This window comes from Leptonotus elevatus, chromosome 15 (assembly GCF_054856555.1).
Source record: "Leptonotus elevatus isolate MCC_2025b chromosome 15, RoL_Lele_1.0, whole genome shotgun sequence".
Lineage (NCBI taxonomy): Eukaryota > Metazoa > Chordata > Actinopteri > Syngnathiformes > Syngnathidae > Leptonotus > Leptonotus elevatus.
In genome coordinates this window covers 16,339,470-16,357,055 of record NC_141253.1, presented here as the reverse complement: position 1 = coordinate 16,357,055, position 17,586 = coordinate 16,339,470, and the positions used below count along the sequence as shown (strand labels likewise).

Sequence of the window (17,586 nt, the reverse complement as noted above, 5' to 3'; positions counted from 1 at the left end):
GGCTCTGTGCTGCTATTTGCAGTTAATGGTGAGTAAACGCAATCTTGGGCTTCTCAACTCTTTGGCATCTTGGTGACATTCCAATATTACTTGATTAACAAAGTGGCCTCACAAATCTTTATTTCCAAAGCCTGAGTGGTTTATGACGCTAAAGTACAGTGCAGTATGATTCATATTATTTTGTGCCATGAAAATGAGTGAGTGAAGTGGTTCGCTATTATCATTCTGATACTTGAACAAGTACTTAAGGATTCATATCCCGAACAGTATTTGACGGCAACCTGTTTAAATAGAAACTTCTCAAGCCTCTTAATGTCAAGAATCACAATCAAACTTATTGTTTATACATACAAGAAGTATCGATGCCCTTCAGGTGACAAAGACCTTCCACATATGACAAGCCCCAGGCCTACTTCCAAACCTTTTTATTTACAGCAGAGTCCAGCTCAGAACTTTTCCTTAGGAAACACTTAACAGAAACTCCTCCAAATGGAAAACTTACCAAGGTAACAGGTTGCCTGGCTCCCTGGCCAACACAGCAGTCCAGTAACCAAACCACGCACCTGACCGAGGAACACCTCCCGTCTTGCAAGGATCTTACGGCATGATGGAAGCACACATCTCTTGTTACGGTGCCATCACTTGGGTGGGGAGGGCCATATGGGCAGCGGGTGGGCCTCGGTGTTGAAGATATATTTGTCCAGACTGAGAAGCTCCATGTCGTCGGAAAAGAGCAGGTAGAAGTACTTCAATGTCTCGCCCAGGAAGAAACTCTCCATTTTGTCTCTGGGCTCTGGGTTCTCAGGGTCACGGACGTTGTTGATGGATGTGTAGCCTCCATCTGGCACCTGGAAAAAAAAGAAGGGTGGCTCAAAAATATTCCTATGCGGGATACATCATATGAAACAATAGAGCTTTAAGGTGATTCCTCCATGTTTGCAAATAGTCCACCCACAGACATCCACTATTTTTACAGCATTTCTGGATAAAAGACTGATAATGCAAGCATTTACACTCGACAGCTGAATATCATAGCAATTGCACCATATGATTATACATAGCACAAGAGTTGTTTCAAAAATTCTGTCTTTTCATTGACCTAAAGTACACCATCTCCAAGTAGCTTGACATTCCTGCACTTAATGTTCAGAGATTTAAGATCCACGGGGCTGTTGCAAATCTCACTGGTCGTGTCCACAGGAAGAAAATGGATGACAAATAGAAAAGACCGATAATTATTACTACTTTTGTCTGATTCAGATAGAGGTTATTTTTTTGTTTTGCTTTCATTAAATGGGAAGTCCATCCACCAAAAATATTTATAGACATTAATATGTTCTATGCAGCCCCACTAGTCTAAATATGATATGATATGGTTAATATTGCGTTAGTGGAATATGAGTTAAGCAGCAAAATCCAAAATCTAAAATCCAAAATCCAGCCGTTTTTATCCATCTCAGAGACGGGCCATTTTGCCACTTGCTGTCGACTGAAGACAACATCAATGTTGCTTAGACTCAAGTAACAACCAATCACAGTGCAGCTTCAGAAAACAGGTGAGCTCTGATTGGTTGTTGCCTGGGCCCTGAGCAACATTGACGTAATCTTCAGTCGGCAGCAAATGGCAAAATGGCCGCCCCCTGAAATGGATAAAAACGGCTGGATTTTGCTTCATAACTCATATTCCCAAAAATTACTATTAATCAGAACGTCATGTTTAGACAAATGAGGTCACATATAACACATTATTGTCAAGAAAGTTCTAAGGAAAAAAAAAGTGATCTCTAAATTGGTTGTTGCTGGCCAGGCTGTAGATGTTTTCAGTTTACCTTGGTATACTTGTTGAAGCTCTGCAGAATTTGCCATCCCCAATCTCTGTATTTGGGGTCCTTTGTGAATCTGTACATGTAGAACAGACTTTCCACTGTCTCCGGTCTCAGCAAATTATGTCGGTCTGCAGGCTGTATTTGGAAAGATAAGTCATGTCATTTAAAGTTGCACGAAAAGGTATGCAAGCCCTTTAGTCAATAACAAGTCAAAAAAATAAGAAAGACACAAACTCTTCAAAGGACACATTTGGAAAAGACATAATATTTCTAATGTATGATATAGATTTGAAGGCCTACCTTGACAATGATGTCATTGCTATCAGTGGCATGCATGTTGAAGTGCGCAATCTCTGGGCTAAGTCCGGTCTCCATCTGTGTGTACATGTGATGACAAGTCTCCATCAACTGTGCAGCTAAATCCATGTGGTCCCCTGGAAGGTCATTGTGGGCTCCCAGTGCCAGGGTTCCTGGCAGGAAACACACCAGGTGGTCCTAACAAGGAATTTGATAGGAAGAACAGAGAATATTTCAAACCTTCAACAAGGTGATCATTGTGAGTTTGTTGGCTTCCATTTATCCAACTACAATGAGTTGGATACGTTGGCTCACTGACGGCCACAAAGTATTCATCTCCAAACATAAGGTCAAGGTAACATGAAGGTTGTCAAGATATAAATAAGACGTTTTCTACGTCCAGACAAGTACATTTTTAATACTTGGTCTTTGTGTGCATTTCTACCATTTTGGGACTGAAGCGGTTATGGGACAGCTCTCCAACAAACGTCAATTTGCGTGGCCCCGTCTGTCTCACAAGGTGCTTTTTTACACCATTGATTGCTTCAATGTAGTCCTCCAATAGCCTGGCAGAAAAACAAAAATAAGACAATTGATATTACTATAACCCAACCCTACATTGCTTTCTTGAAATTTGCTAACCAACATCAATACACAGTAAAATCGTTGTCCTCACTCGTCTTCAGTCTTGCCTCCCTGGAGCCACTGCTTGAGCAAGTATTCATAGTAGCTGTCCGCCCTGGCGCCCAGCGTATAGATACCTCTGTGAGAGAACTGGCCGCTGTTAGTGTTGATGAACATTGGTATCAGACCATCATGTTTGCCCGGCAGCTTGTGGACCTGCTTCATTACCTCATCCACAGCCTCCTGAAAGGGGTTACCACAGGATGGAAAGAAGGGGTCACAAATGCATAAATGGGCAGGAAAAAATAAATGGTCAATTTACTACATCTACGTACGTTATGAAACTGGCAGTGACTACTCTTAGTATCTTTCAAAACTCCTGTTCCTATTTTACATTAGCGAATGATTACAAATTTAATAACGCTTCAGCAAAATAATGTCTTGTTTTGACAGTTGAAAGCAAATATGGTGAAGCAGCATTTATGCTAAACACAAATGGAATAAACTGCAGAGGTGAAATTAGCCCCAAGTGTAAATGTTTTTTAATCCAGGTTAAAAACTAGGGATAGACCCACTATCAGCTGGATCGATTATCGGCGCCAATAAAGCTCACAGTGCGGTGAATGCTTGCAAGAGTAGCAAAATTTAGGATTTTCATCAGGATTTGTGTTCAGACAGTTTTTGCTTGTCGCAAAGACATTTTGAACATATTCAGACAAATTTTCACTGTCTGCAAAGATCTTTTGAAACCTTTTTAAACCCTGACGAAAAACCCAAATTAGCTACATTTACATGCATTTGTCTCTCAGTGAGATACAGGGAACTTTTCATTTATTTTTCATTTGAATTTCCACTTAACAATTATTTTTTTTTAATTCTAAAAAATAGACTTATAATGAGGTGCGCCTTTTTGTGCACCGAGTTAAAAAATTTGTAAATGCTGTTGTGTGACTTCGGTGAGCTCTCTGTCCGCTTGACTGTGTAGGAGCGTTTCTGCCAAGTGCTCCCACAAAGATAGTCAAGCGCAGCAGTGCCAAAATATTGCTTACAGTAATTTCTGGACTTTAAGCCGCTACTTTTTTCACTTGCATTCGACCCTGCGGCTAATACAAAGGTGCCGCTTATTTATCAGATCACAAGGGGGCGCACCATAAAGAAAGTGCAAGAGGGTCAAGGCAGAGCAAAAAAAAACAAGTAATGCCAAATACAGTAGGAGAGACAGAGAGAGAGAGAGACAATTTGTGCCCTCATTATTGAAAATAAAGTAGCAGGAACCCGGTGCTGGAACATTAAAACACCTGCGGCTTACAGTCGCGTGCGACTTATATGTGTAACAAACTCGGGTATTCCCCAAATTTAGCTAGCGCGGCTTACAGTCAGGTGCGCCTTATTGTCCAGAAATTACTGTGTATTCAGGAAACCTGGCCCTGGTTGAGGACTGGCAGGCATGAGAATCTGAAAAACTCAACCAAAAGATGACGCGAGTCTATTGGGTTCTCATGCCTGCCAGTCCTCAACCAGGGCCGGGTTTCCTGTATATAAGATACAGTCTCTAGTCGTCTTGGTGCCCACTGCTTTCGTTTTATGGAACTGCTAGAGCGAGTTACGCCACAATTTGTGAATGGATTGTGCATGTGTGCTTGGGCTAAACGTGTCTGCTTGCACTAATCAAGCTTTCGCAAAAGTCGGCATCATTTCTGAGGAGCCGCACGCTAATGAGACTGACTCTCACAATACTACAATGATGAGAGGGAACCTGGCGTGTTTGATGGAGAACTAGCCCAGCTGTTTGTTTAAGATACAGAAGATGAAGACTTTGAGGGATTTGTGGATGAGGATTGATTAAAAGTAACGTGAGTACATTGTTAAATACTTCAAGTACAACCAAACTCGCTGTTTACATTGTTAAATACTTCAATAAAGTACTACCAACCTTAAATACAGTAGCATGCATGCTAGCGTATGTTTTAGCGTGAAAGCATGCTACCATATGTTTTGAGCTAGAGTATGTTTAACCGTGCCTGCGCCCAATAGTGCGGTGCGCCTTATGTGTGTGTTAAATGCAGAAATAGCACCCGTAACTGAAACTGCGCCTTTTAATATGGTGCTCCTTATGGTCAAGAAAATACGGTATGTATAAAATAAATATAAAAAGTACATTTTTAAAATCTTGACGCTAATATTTTCTCTTTTACTGCAAATAAATATTGGCTTGAAATATCGGTTATCGGTCACCTTGACTACTAATAATCGCTGTCAGCCTTGAAAACCACATCGGTCTATTACTATTAAAAACGGCCTTTTTTCTCTCTCTCATTTAAATTGCAAATGCTGAAACTACAGTCACACATGATCTAATTAGTTATTATGTTACAATGGTGTTCTGCCTTCCCGACCTTGTACTGTGGGTCCTGAGTGAGGCGGCTCAGCTCTCGAAATTCCAGCTGAATGCTTGTGACCTCAGCCATGGAGCTGTCAGATGTCCACCGAGGTGGGTGAGCTGTTCCCTTTCCAATATTCACGTCAGAAAATGGGATCTTTGAGGGTGTTTTGAAGGCAGGCATCATCCTGGACCCGAGGTCTTTCTGCAAGCAGCAAAGTCAAATTGCGTTCATTGCATATATAAGGTCTAGGACTGCTGTCAAGTAGGGATGTAACAATAATGGCAATATCGCAATATTAAAACTGCCACTATATCGTCGTCGTCATGTCATGATATTAAATGCAGCACATCTGTTAAAAAAGTCAGGTTGATTTCCATTTGTGCAGTTCTAGCACCCCCTGGTGGCTAGTTTTTTTAGTGCCGTTTAATTTTCATAAGGGATGTTTTGGCCTTTCTGTTTAAAAGCCATGATAATCGTCAGTTGAATGGAACGTAATATGCTTGTGAAGCGAGTCAATATGTGGAAGAATTCAATGTGTGCGCGCATTAGTAAGTGCCTCAATATTAAGTGTTATTAGAGATTGTAGGTTGTTTAAATGCATTTGTTATGGGCAAAAGCTCAAAATTTTGATTTTTTTTTTTTTAGTATGAGCTCATTTTGTTTTTACAATATTGTGACCTTTTTTTTTTAAATACTGCCAACACCCCACAATATCGTGATAATTATCGTATCGAGATGTTTGGATATCGTTACATTCTTACAAGTAAGAAATATTTCAAAACCAAACTACGAGTTTTCCCTATCGTAATGCCCATGAAGTGAACCAGTCAGATGAGAAAGGAAGGTGTGCAGGTGTGTTGTCATGGTGAAGCAGCCATGAGTTTTCCTGCCACAATGTTGATCTCTTTGGAGATATGCTGGTTTATCATCTGGCCCACTTAGGGAAAACGCAATATTTTCTAAGTTGGATTTCAAATAAATCTTTTATGACCCCAGTCCTGAAACTCTTCTGATAACGCTCGTACTACAGTAACATCAGCACAACAGTAAAACAAAGCGCCGGTTTAACTACTCCAAAATTTGCAACCACTTAAAGAGAAGAGAGGCGCGCCTGCTGGATGACTTACAGCTTTATTTAGGAACAGCTGGTCTCCGGTTAGATGGTAGGTGCTCAGCAGACCGCCAAGGATACGAATGGTGGTCTCGAAAAGATTCACATCCACATTTTGGTTGAAAGAAAGCTCCTTCTCTATCCATTGCTTTGCCTCTGCAAACTCTGTGGCATAAAAACAATGCAAAACTTAATACAGACCAAAATATGTCATACAAGACTAATTAAGATGTTATGAAAATTGACTGAGTGGAATAAATAGTAATTATGTGGAACATAATTTTTTATCCGAGCAGTTTAACACCATTAGAACAGAATGCCGAAAATACCAAATTATGAGCAAAATTCATCTTATTTTAAGTCATCAAGTTACTGGAATCTCTGTTTTATAAGAAAACACTCGTTTAGGAATTGTTCCATCTGAACAGGAAATAATTGATATGAAATGTTTCCAGATCAAAAAACATAAAGCACCTTCTTTCAAGTCCATAATCCACATGGTGTCCAAGGAATCAATGAGAGTCAAACCCAGACCAAACCACTCGCTAAAAGACTTTGAAATAGGCTTGAGCTCATCGTGACCCCAGGCGTAGTCCTTGTAGCCCTTCCATGCGTGTCTGAAGGCATCACGCACGGCCTCCAGCCTGTCCACGTCTAAAGCTATTGACAAAAAGGGAGGAGGATAGAAAATAGTTAGTCCCTGCTTCGTCTATCATCCCATCACTGAGCTATGCAGGTAGTTGTGTGTGCATTTGTTGGGAGGAAAAAATATATATTAGTCATTCCCGAAATAGAGATGCGATATCCATGATAAAATACCAATACATCTTCTTGTGAAAGGCCACACCAAATAGCAAATAACCCCTTTAATAGACACAAAATTGAGTTAATTCTTTCTTATCAAAAAAAGGGGAAAAAAGGCAACAAATAGCATCAATAGAACAACTAAAGCTTGGGTGTTGATACCTTAGGAGATGATTTGTAAGCTGAATGTTATTATCAAAGTGAATTTTTGTCCGATACCATTCATCTTTTAAAGGGTTACTGCTATTCATCCATCCATCCATTTACTACCGCTTATCGGGTCGCGGGGGCAGAAACCCAGACTTCCCTCTTCTCAGCCACTTCAACCAGCTCCTCCGGCGGGATCCCGCGGCACTCCAAGGCCAGCCGAGAGACATAGTCTCTCCAGCGTGTCCTGGGTCATCCCCGGGGCCTCCCGCCGGTGGGACATGCCCAGAACACCTCTCCGGGGAGGCGTCCAGGAGGCATCCGAACCAGATGCCCGGGCCACCACAACTGGTTCCTCTCAACGTGGAGGAGTAGCGGCTCGACCTTGAGTCCCTCCCGGATGACCGAGCTTCTCACCCTATCTCTAAGGGAGAGCCCGGACACCCTGCGGAGGAAACTCATTTCGGCTGCTTGTATCCGGGATCTTGTTCTTTCGGTCACGACCCACAGCTCGTGATCATAGCTGAGGGTAGGAACGTAGATTGACGGGTAAATCGAGAGCTTCGCCTTTGGGTTACTGGTATTGGAATTAAATTTCTAGTGTTTTTTCAACAGTTCCTGGAAGTTCGGGGTCAATATATTTTTCCATAGGTACTGGGCCTTTGAAATATGTAAGTACCAAAACTTCAAAGCTGCCCAATTGAATTTTAAATCGCTACTGTCACGTGTGGCCAAAAAATGAAACTGCACACTCCATTCTCACACAACGCACACATGACGTTACATCTAAAGAGAGGGGCCGGGAAATTCAAACCCGAATCCAGTTGGAAAACTACTGGCTAGAGTCTTGCAGGATTACTGTGAACAGCTAAGGTGTTTGCTAATCTGCTAATTAGAAGATGTTTGAGTCATAAATGGTCAAATAAAAAGACTATTGTAAAGATATGTTTGGGCAAATTCCTTGATAGAGCGGGGCGCTTTTCCTCAAAACGAAAGACCTGGCAACATTAAAATTACTGTCATTTTTTTAATAAGTACATCAATAGCCGCGTTTCCACCGCAGGACGTTCGGGTATGGGGAGGGGGGTAGGGACTTTCACAGGAACCGTCCTCTCAGCCGGCCCGCTTGTGGCTGTGTCTCCACTGCGGAGTACGACCCATTTCGCAACGTCACGAGTTCCGGTCGACATGTAAACGCTGTGTGACGGTTTCTCTCGTGACGTCACCCAAGCACAGTGCGCCGAAAATCACGAGGAAAGAGAAAAACTTTAGGTGGTTGCTGTTTTTCTCTGCTTTATTTTATGCACTTGGCGTGGATGGATGGTTTGAGTGAGAGGAGACGCCGTTTAAATGAAGTATTTGAAAAGGCTGATTCGCAAGTCACGAGTTTCAATCGACACGTAATCGCCTTGCGACACTTTCTGTGACGTCACCCAAGCACGGCGCCGCAAAAATCAGAACAAGGAAAGAGAAAAACTTGTGGCGTCTGCCGTTTTTTTCTGCTTTTTTTAATGTACTTGGTGTGAATGGATAGTTGAGTGAGAGGAGACGGCGTCTAGATGAGTGGAACGAAAATAGGCAAAGGATTATTAAGAGAATTGTTTTGGTGGAAGAGACTTAAGACGAGAATGCATCATCGTCGCGCATGAAGGTAAGATAATTTTTTTATACTAAATAAATTTTAGCCTATCAGCACGAAAACCCGATCGGGAGTTTATCGGGCCGGCGGAGTACCTACCCTCGAGTAGGACCTCCGCTCGTCCCCATAAGTTCCAGGAAATACGGTTGGGAAGGCTCCTGCAGTGGAGACGCGCACATACGGGGCTGGCCCCGTAAATTTACCCCGAAGTTCCTGCGGTGGAAACGCGGCTAATTTATTACCATTTTAAAGGGAACTACGGTACATGTAAGATTACTCGTAGAATATATGAATTTCTCAATTTTCCTTTTTTGACCTATTCCATTTAAAATTTAAGTTAAGACCAACTTCACAATGACGACAAGGCCGTTACCTAGAACAGAAGCTGTGCATAGATCTGTCCTGCTTAGAGCTAAGACAATGTGGAACAAACTTCCCACTCATGTGAGTGAAGCTTCGACAAGAGAAGCTTTTGAAATATTTCTGGAAAAAAAAATCTACCTTGAAAAAGGTTGAATATTTTAATGTCTTGTTTAGAGTTGGTTGTGTAATAGTCAGGGCTACAGTTGATGTATGCTATTATGAAAGCAAATGTGTGTGTGTGTACTGTATTCGTAAAAGTTTAATGGGACCCCAGGAAGAATAACTGTCAAAATGATGACAGTTAATGGGGAGCCAAACAAATAAACAATGTACAAGTAGAGTACATAAACTTCACAAGTACATAAATGACTTAAGAGTCCAGAGCAAAACTAGATGACTGTTGTGACAGTGCTGCAATAGTAAAGAATGTTCATTTATTTTGAGATTTGAGACTATTTACAATGCTAAAAGGTGTTAATAACATTTCTTCAGACTTTTGAAAGACTGCTTTAAGACATTTTAATGCCAATAAAGACCTTGTTTTTAGATCCATGAATTCAATGTATTTTCTGGCTTTTTAAGGGTCTGCAGGAACCCAGCTGTAACTTTTGCCTTTTTACCATCTAGAGGAAGAGAGGGGGAAAAAGTGTACTACATTATTTAGTAGAAATTTAACCATAGATTTAATTGCTCTGACCATGAGTAGACCTTAATTAAGTCCTTGTTTTTATTTCAAAATCTGGTTTGGGATCTATCGTTGTTGTATAGTATAGTATTGTATAGTTGGCAATAGTTTGTTTGGCCGAAATGACATTTTCCTGCTGTAGTAAGAATTCCAAAAAAGGGAGTTCAGCACTGACCGGTGGCTGGGACAGTCCCAGCTGGGATCTCTGGTGCCGGTTGGGCTGCAGCAACCTTCTCATTGTCTGAGAGTGGAGGCTCAGTGACCTGGTCGGCTTCAATCATTGCTCCTCTCCAACTGAATGACAGAAGAAAACATCATGTACAGATAGTCTAGCAACAGCTCTTCAAAAGTGGGCCTCCAAAGTACCAGTAAAAATATGTCTCTATAATTGCAAATGTATATTGTAATTTTTTTTTTAAATAAAATAACAGTAATGCTTTCAAGCACAAACGAGATTACCTGACCAACTTTTTTTGTTTCTCTCCATTCTCCTCTTTATCTTGTACTTGTTCTTGTTCTTGTCGTCCCACAACAAATGAAATGTTTTCATTTTTCTGAAGGCTTGGTGGACCTCTCTTGCTTGGAAATTTCTTCTGTTGATAAGCAAAGCAAAAAAGCAAAAGTTATTTAATTCACTATAGAAGCAGCTGGGGACTATTGTGCGTACAAATACTGATATTATATGCATTAATAATTTCATTTCAGGGGTCAAATGTTTAAAGGGAAACTTGATTTATTTAGCCATTTTCACCAGTAAACGAATAATATTTTGTACATAATTTGATAACTTTATACATACATACGTACTACATCATGTGGCAAAATTAAGTTATCAAACTAATTATGGACAAAATATTAACTTTTTACTGCTTAAAATGTTCCGTTAATCCGGAGTATTTCATTTAAAAGTTACATCCTTTCATGACATTATTTTATGCCACTGAGCAGAAGAATGGTCTTTTTTCTCTTTTTTTTTTAGGGGAGTCAAAATGAGTACGTTAATTTTGAGTTAATTTAAAGTTTCTTTAACGTCCCTAACTTTCTTAACGCGCGATTAATGACTGCCCCTTTTTTGGAAAGCCTTTACTGGGGGGATTCCAGTCGCAGCAGACACGTCAATGTCAAAATGTAGCAGTAATAAATTTAATAATAATCTATATAAATATCTATTTGTGGCTACTAGGATCAAGTTGTATTTTACAATTTAAAAAATGTGTGGAATTTCACAAGTTACTTCCTGTTAAAGATTAGATAACTCTTAATATGAAAAGAAAAGAGCCGTCACCAATGTCTTACAAATGCAATTATGCCATCTAGAGGCAGAAATATTGACCTCAACACAAAACAATATCACACACGTTTTTTTTTTACAGTACAGTAAATCTTATTAATTTAAACTCAATTTTATGAATTATTAGGAAATTACTGTCTCAATAACTAAAAGATGCAGCCATATTTCTATTTTTTTCTACTTTTATGTCAGCAAGAGTATGAAAACTTATATTTTATTGTACATTTAGAACAGATACAAAATGTGTGATTAATCATGTGTTACTATTGAAGTGATGCGATTAATTCCGATGAAAAAATGTAATTGCATTGCGAGCTTGATGCTTCACACACTTCCTGCTTAGCCGAGATGTGTATTGTTGCGCGCTGCACACATTCTTATTGATCATTCTTCATGCGGATTTCCAAGGGAACCATAGACGTCAAACCCAGGTTAAGAATCAATGGTCTACCGGCATTTCCAACTCTCCCAGCATGACTGCGCCAACAACTTCCCTTTAGATCATTTTTTGGAGGGAGGGGATATCATGCTCTGCTTCAGTATGTCACAGTACATGTTGGCAATATGGTTCATTCAATTAACTGTAGCTCCCCAATGCAGGCAACACTCAAGCAGCTCCAGCCCAGGACACACCCACCACCATGCTTGAGTTCATAGCTGTCTTCCAGTTATGTTGAGGAAACACGGAATTTACACAGAATTGTGTCAAAGTGTCATTTTTCCAGTGTTGTCCCATGAAGAGATATAATGAAAGATCTGCAAAAGTGTGAGGGGTGGACTCGCGTTTGTAAGATACATTTACATACATGAAGAAATGTTTCTCACATTTATGGGAGGTCTTTGAAAAATTTGGATTTTTGGTCCTTTCAGGTCAGTCACGGAATCTGGGCCAAGAACTGGATTAATCTTTACATCGGGAATTGGAGGATTCAACCCACCATCATTCATTTCCAGCCAGCCATCCTTTTTTGGTAAATCTAAAAACAGACAAATATATACAGTGTTTGGCTGTATAAAACATTAAATCAAGATGTTGTGAATCACACTTCTCTAAATCACAAACAGTAAAAGTACAACAAATGACAACATCAGAGTGAGGGTCAAAGAGGAGCCAGTAAATGCCATAATATCACCTACAACAATTAATCTTAATCAGCAATTTCATTCAAGGCAAAATCCATCTTATCGACTGTCGTGGAGGAATGAAACAATAATCAAAATGTCACAATACGATGTTATCAAGATTTGAACCTCACAATACGATAACTATTATTTATTATTGTGGGGTGGTTGGTGTTATAAAAAATACATAATTGTAAAAACAAAAAAAAAATCACTGGAAAAAGCACCCACATTATTCTGTTTTTGTACATAATACCAGCGACAAAAAAATAGGCTTGGCCGGTCATTTTATTTTAAATGTCTCGACTATACAATGCTAATTAGCTGAAGTCATAATCATACGTATACACGTAGTTCAAATAGTACAGGTAATATTAACCTCACTGCACATAAATTACCAACAATCATAATAACATTTAATATTGAGGGCAAGGCCCTTAACTTGCTCCACACACATTATGAATTCAATTTGTCGAGGAACTCAAACGTGTTACCATTCCCTTCTTCTGGCGATTAGCATGGGTCTTAATGTAGGTGGCTAAAACATGCCTGATTAAAATTAAACTGCACTAATTAACTAACCATTAGAGGGTGCTGGAGCTGCATAAATGAAAAACAACCTTTTTAACAGATATGCTGCTTTAATATCGTGACATGACAACGACGATATTGTGGCAGTTTTAATATCGCGGTATCATGATATAGCCGTTAGCTCGTTACATCCCTAGTCGTGCATCCTGACATGGCCTGATGGGAGCACTTACCTGTCCTTGGCTTTGCTATGCGGGAATAAGACAGTAGTCCCAATACGAGGGTGAGAGCAAAAACAAAGAGGATAAGGCTTCGCTGGAGCCGAGACAGCTGCTTCCATTTCTGTAAGCACAGAAAACAAGTTTAGTGAAAATGTTCTCTGCCCCAACGCTCCAAGTGCTATATTGGAACAGAGAGACACATTATTTTTGCTCTAGACTAAAATAATTTGGATTTGAAATTAAAAGATGAATATGAAAGAGATCAATGCTTCCAGGATCAGGATTTTTTTTTTGTAGTATCCGAGTAAATCTAGTTTGGATTTTATGGGCAATTGAGCATTAAGCCTTTTTCTTAACATACAGTGCGATCATAAGTTTACATACCCCAAGGGTTTGTAAACTTTCAAGCACAACTGTATATCTACCAATACACTTTCAGGGAAATACAAAAAAATGTTTAAGGGAACATTAACACACACAAAAAAGGTGAAAAAGTATAACTGGAATTTCTGAAGTGCACTAAGGTGGCTAAGGGTAAAGTTCTATTTGTTCTTTAAAAAGCAAACATTGGGCAATTGAAAGGAACATGATTCCATTGGTTTTTTTTTTTTTTTAACTATCCCCGAGAGACATGAAAACCTTGACTGACATTCCTCTTTTAATGTTGCATTTTTATGGGATCACATCTGCCGTATACTACTGTACAGATAAGAGGATCATTGGGCTTCTTTGCCAGTCTGTTAACAGAATCTTCTAAGAATTTTTTGGGAAACATTCATTCAATGTAGCGTAATTTATCGTGATGTACCGGAATTTCTCAAGTATAATACACTCTTGAATCCCCCCGCCAAATTGACCCTTCCAAACTAAGTTTTTCTCTCTACTCATGTATAATGCGGTGCCCAAAATTGCTGGTATGCATGCTCAAAAATGTAGCTATTTATTATTTATTTGCTCAGTACTTTGATAGTTGTATCGGCCGATATTTTGCATTTTACGTGCATTTTGTGATTGGCGACAATGTCTTTAATTCACCGATCGCTCACTGATGTCGTTCATTGAAAATAAGAAATTGCAGACAGTATTTGCCACATATACATTTATCTGTGGCAGGACTCTGCAAATGAATTTTGAAATGACCATAACACAGCAAAGGTCCGCACCAACATATAGTACACAAGCAGATGAGACAAACCGTGTCCAAGTGATAAACCTTTAGTGTGACTACCCACCCTCCAGTATGACTGTTTGCGGTGTTTCCCGTTGTTGTAAATGTGGCAGTTTGTGTCAGTAAGGGTAAGAGAGATGAAGTCCTTTCTGGTTGGTGGATACATCATATCATCGGTGAAGAGAAGATGGCAGTCATCGACACTGCATTCAGAAACCAGAAAGAAATGTAATTAGCCTCAATATGCCATATGTTGATCTGCACAAGTTTATCTGCTAACTGATAATGGTAGACAATGCAGAAAGTCCCCAAGATAAGAATGGTTTAAATTTTCCCAAGTGAACATGTTTTATACTAATTTGCTATGGCTGAGAGATTTGATTGCTTGTTAAGAACAGGCAAGATGGTGGATAAAAATTCAGCAAGCTTAACTTGATTATGCACTTTGAAAAGTGGATGCTGCTTCTTCACTTTGTATGGTGGCAAGCAATTGTGTAAATGTTTATTGAAACATGATCTGTACACAGTAAAATAGAGGTCGAGATTCATTAAGATATTCTTAAACCATATTTTTCATAGATTTAATGACAGGAAATCGGGAGATTAAATGTCTGTATGATAATGAGTTTGGTCATCTGATCAGGACACCTGGTGCGGTGTTCCGGTCACGGCCCACAAGGAAAATGCCCTGATGACAACCCAGGACACACTGGAGAGACTATGATCGGCTGGCCTGGGAACGCCTTGAGATCCCCCCATTAGAGATGGTTAAAATGGCTGGGGAGAGGGAAGTCTTGGCGTCACTGCTAAAGCCGCTGCCCCTGTGACCCGACCGTGGATAAGGCAAGCACAAGAAAATGGATCTGGATGGATATTAGCATTTATTTATTTATTATCATCATTAATATATTTTTAAGTGATTTCACAGTAAGAGCAGCCTCTAAAGTTTGACGTCAAACACTTTACTCATACTACCAAGGAAATTGTACCGGTAACTATTTTTTCACACACACAAAGTCCATAAACATCCATATGTTACTGTAAAAACATGTAAGCAAATGTATGTACACAATATTCTGTACATGTCTGAAATATAAAAACTAGCAAAACCAAACGAAACATATCTAGCCTATAGTGCTGTAAATAAAGTTTCACAACAACAGTAACACTTTGACTGGTTGCTGTCATCACCATTCTCATTTCTCATCTTCCTGGCCATACACGCGCTCCTCTCTGTTTGGCCATAGATTGTCATCTACGTCGCACAAATCCTCCTTCGTTTGTCAACTTATAATGTCACCTGATTACCAATTACAGTCATGAATTTATCAAATGTTTCAAGGATTTCACATTATGTTCATGGTATTATATTCTGGACTAATTTTGACCACTGAATAGACTATAATGATGACAACATGTTTTGGAGAGAACAACCATTAGACTGAAAATCTGATCATTTTTACTACATGTACTAAGACATTTGCAAAGTGATGAAATTGATGACAACTAAAAATCATGCATGTTTCTCTGTTCCTGCATTTTTATGAGGTGATTATACAATGAATAGTACGTTCCTTGATGTATTCGTACACTGCATTACAAATCTATAATCCACTTAGTTATTTCTAAAACGCCCGTCGGTGTTTGTTTTCTCTAGCTCCCACACATTCAAAAAATTAGATAGGGTCGAAGATAAATCCACTCACCTTAAGGTCTAGTTGGCTCCCCACGTCGATGTTGTTCTTATATGAGTTAACTAGCTATTGCTAGCTGGCTAGCCAGGAGAGACTTCAACGTAACAGGAGTCTTCAAACAACTAACCGATTAATCTCAATCAACGAATTCCATACCTTTAACAGAAGACACTGCCTTAGACGTGAGACGTAATCAAACTCAAAAGCGAATTACTATGGAATAATTCGCCACAAAGGAACCGGATGTTTTGCGTCATGTGATGTCACGTGTTCATTTTCTTCTTCGTTTTTCCTGTACCGTAGTATGCGTCTGCGACCCCTATAGTTCACATTCAAAAGGGAGTGCGTTGCGTCCCTGGTAAAAAGTCATTACGGAACACATGATAACATTAATAATCAAATCATAACAAGCAAACAAACATTGTTTTTCTACATACGCTTTGTTGTTTGATGCGGTTATCGGATTATTTTCTAACTTTATTTAACAATTACAATAAATAATCACATTTTACATCTATGAACACTGAACATAAACGCTAGGGGGATACACAATATATATAAGGATGGAGTAGTTCCTATACATTTACACTGGTGTATGTGGAATTTCGCTAATATGATTAATTAATCAAAAACAAAAAACAACCCCCACCCCGGCAAACCCCAAAGTAACAGCTGGTACTAGGTTGAAAGTAAACAAGTAGCTGGCGCTTCCGTTGATGAGTAACATACAATGTGTTTGCTTCTATGTAAACATCTGTCTTTAGCATATAGGGTAATTACAGTATTCGTGATGGGCAGATGAAGCCTTTGAACCATTGAATCTTTCCATATCCAACTGGTTCACACAAAGGTTCAGCTCGTAAGGTTTCACGTGCACATAGCCAATACTATTTTGTATTAATTATATTAATATTATTAATAAATAGAAAACTGCAAATACGTCATCATGAACTCACATCTTATGAAAGGGTGTCGAGTTTAATATATTTCAGTTCAAGTAGGTAGTTTTTGAAGACATGAAAGAAGTGCAGGGACAAGCTATTGATCATATGTTTACACTGTCTCAGCTATGACAATACAAATGGCTATGGTAAAAGGAAATACATTCAGGACAGAAAGTCACAGTCCAAAGGTAGACTTCAACTCTTTAAATGAAAATCGTGACTTCAATGTGTTCAGTTTTCGTGACAATTAACAACATGAGATGAGCTAGCTAGCACCGGATTACGAGTTATGATCATACAATAAATCTTACCTTCATACTAAAACTTATTTCTTTCTGCCCACTTTGAGTGCTCTGCATGTCAACCAACGTTTAAGCTGTTCCACACGGTGTTTGTATATTGAACCATGATGAAATTTTCACGCCTGGGACATCCTTTTCTTCCAAAATGACGTGTAAACTAAACTGCTGTGGCTACTCTGTTTGTTTGAAATTTCGGACTTGTGCATATTAATGATAAAAATATGGCGTCATTTGAGATCAACCCACTGTCGTTCGCTGAACCAATGAGGTTTAGGTTTAGCTTTAGCCCGCCCAACTCCTCCAGAGCCCGCCCTCTTCTCGACGAGTACAAATCACAGAGCTCTACAAGTGCGAATCAGTTTGGCCCCATCTGTACCGAGAAATTTGGTGCAAAAGTCAAGTGACTGGACAGCAGCAGAAAAAACATTTGTGC

At 39.5% G+C, this 17,586-nt stretch overlaps 1 protein-coding gene across 3 annotated transcripts; it reads right to left on the bottom strand.

The window, feature by feature from the left end:
- Nucleotides 1-410: 410 nt before the first annotated feature.
- man1b1a (mannosidase, alpha, class 1B, member 1a) lies at nt 411-17,342 on the bottom strand. Of its 3 annotated transcripts, XM_086097284.1 has the most exons (15): nt 17,163-17,342; nt 14,862-15,034; nt 14,278-14,416; nt 13,058-13,166; nt 11,997-12,148; nt 10,340-10,473; nt 10,056-10,174; nt 6,717-6,902; nt 6,259-6,407; nt 5,144-5,332; nt 2,800-2,990; nt 2,569-2,689; nt 2,127-2,321; nt 1,830-1,961; nt 411-848 (listed from the first exon to the last, which is right to left on the bottom strand). In XM_086097284.1, exons 3-15 carry the CDS (start codon nt 14,380-14,382, stop codon nt 639-641), a joined length of 1,992 nt encoding a protein of 663 aa, XP_085953410.1. In that variant the 5' UTR covers nt 14,383-14,416; nt 14,862-15,034; nt 17,163-17,342; the 3' UTR covers nt 411-638. The 3 variants fall into 3 exon arrangements, with proteins under 3 accessions (XP_085953410.1, XP_085953409.1, XP_085953408.1); XM_086097283.1 differs by lacking the exon at nt 14,862-15,034; XM_086097282.1 differs by lacking the exons at nt 14,862-15,034; nt 17,163-17,342 and adding an exon at nt 15,920-17,153.
- Between the last annotated feature and the right edge of the window lie 244 nt (nt 17,343-17,586).

Coding starts and splice junctions, on each gene's coding strand:
- man1b1a (XM_086097284.1), bottom strand. CDS start 14,382: ATGATGTATCCACCAACCAGAAAGGACTTCATCTCTCTTACCCTTACT. Junction 2,991..5,143: donor CTCAGGACCCACAGTACAAG/GTCGGGAAGGCA, acceptor AACCCCTTTCAG/GAGGCTGTGGATGAGGTAAT. Junction 849..1,829: donor GCTTCAACAAGTATACCAAG/GTAAACTGAAAA, acceptor TTTTTTTTCCAG/GTGCCAGATGGAGGCTACAC.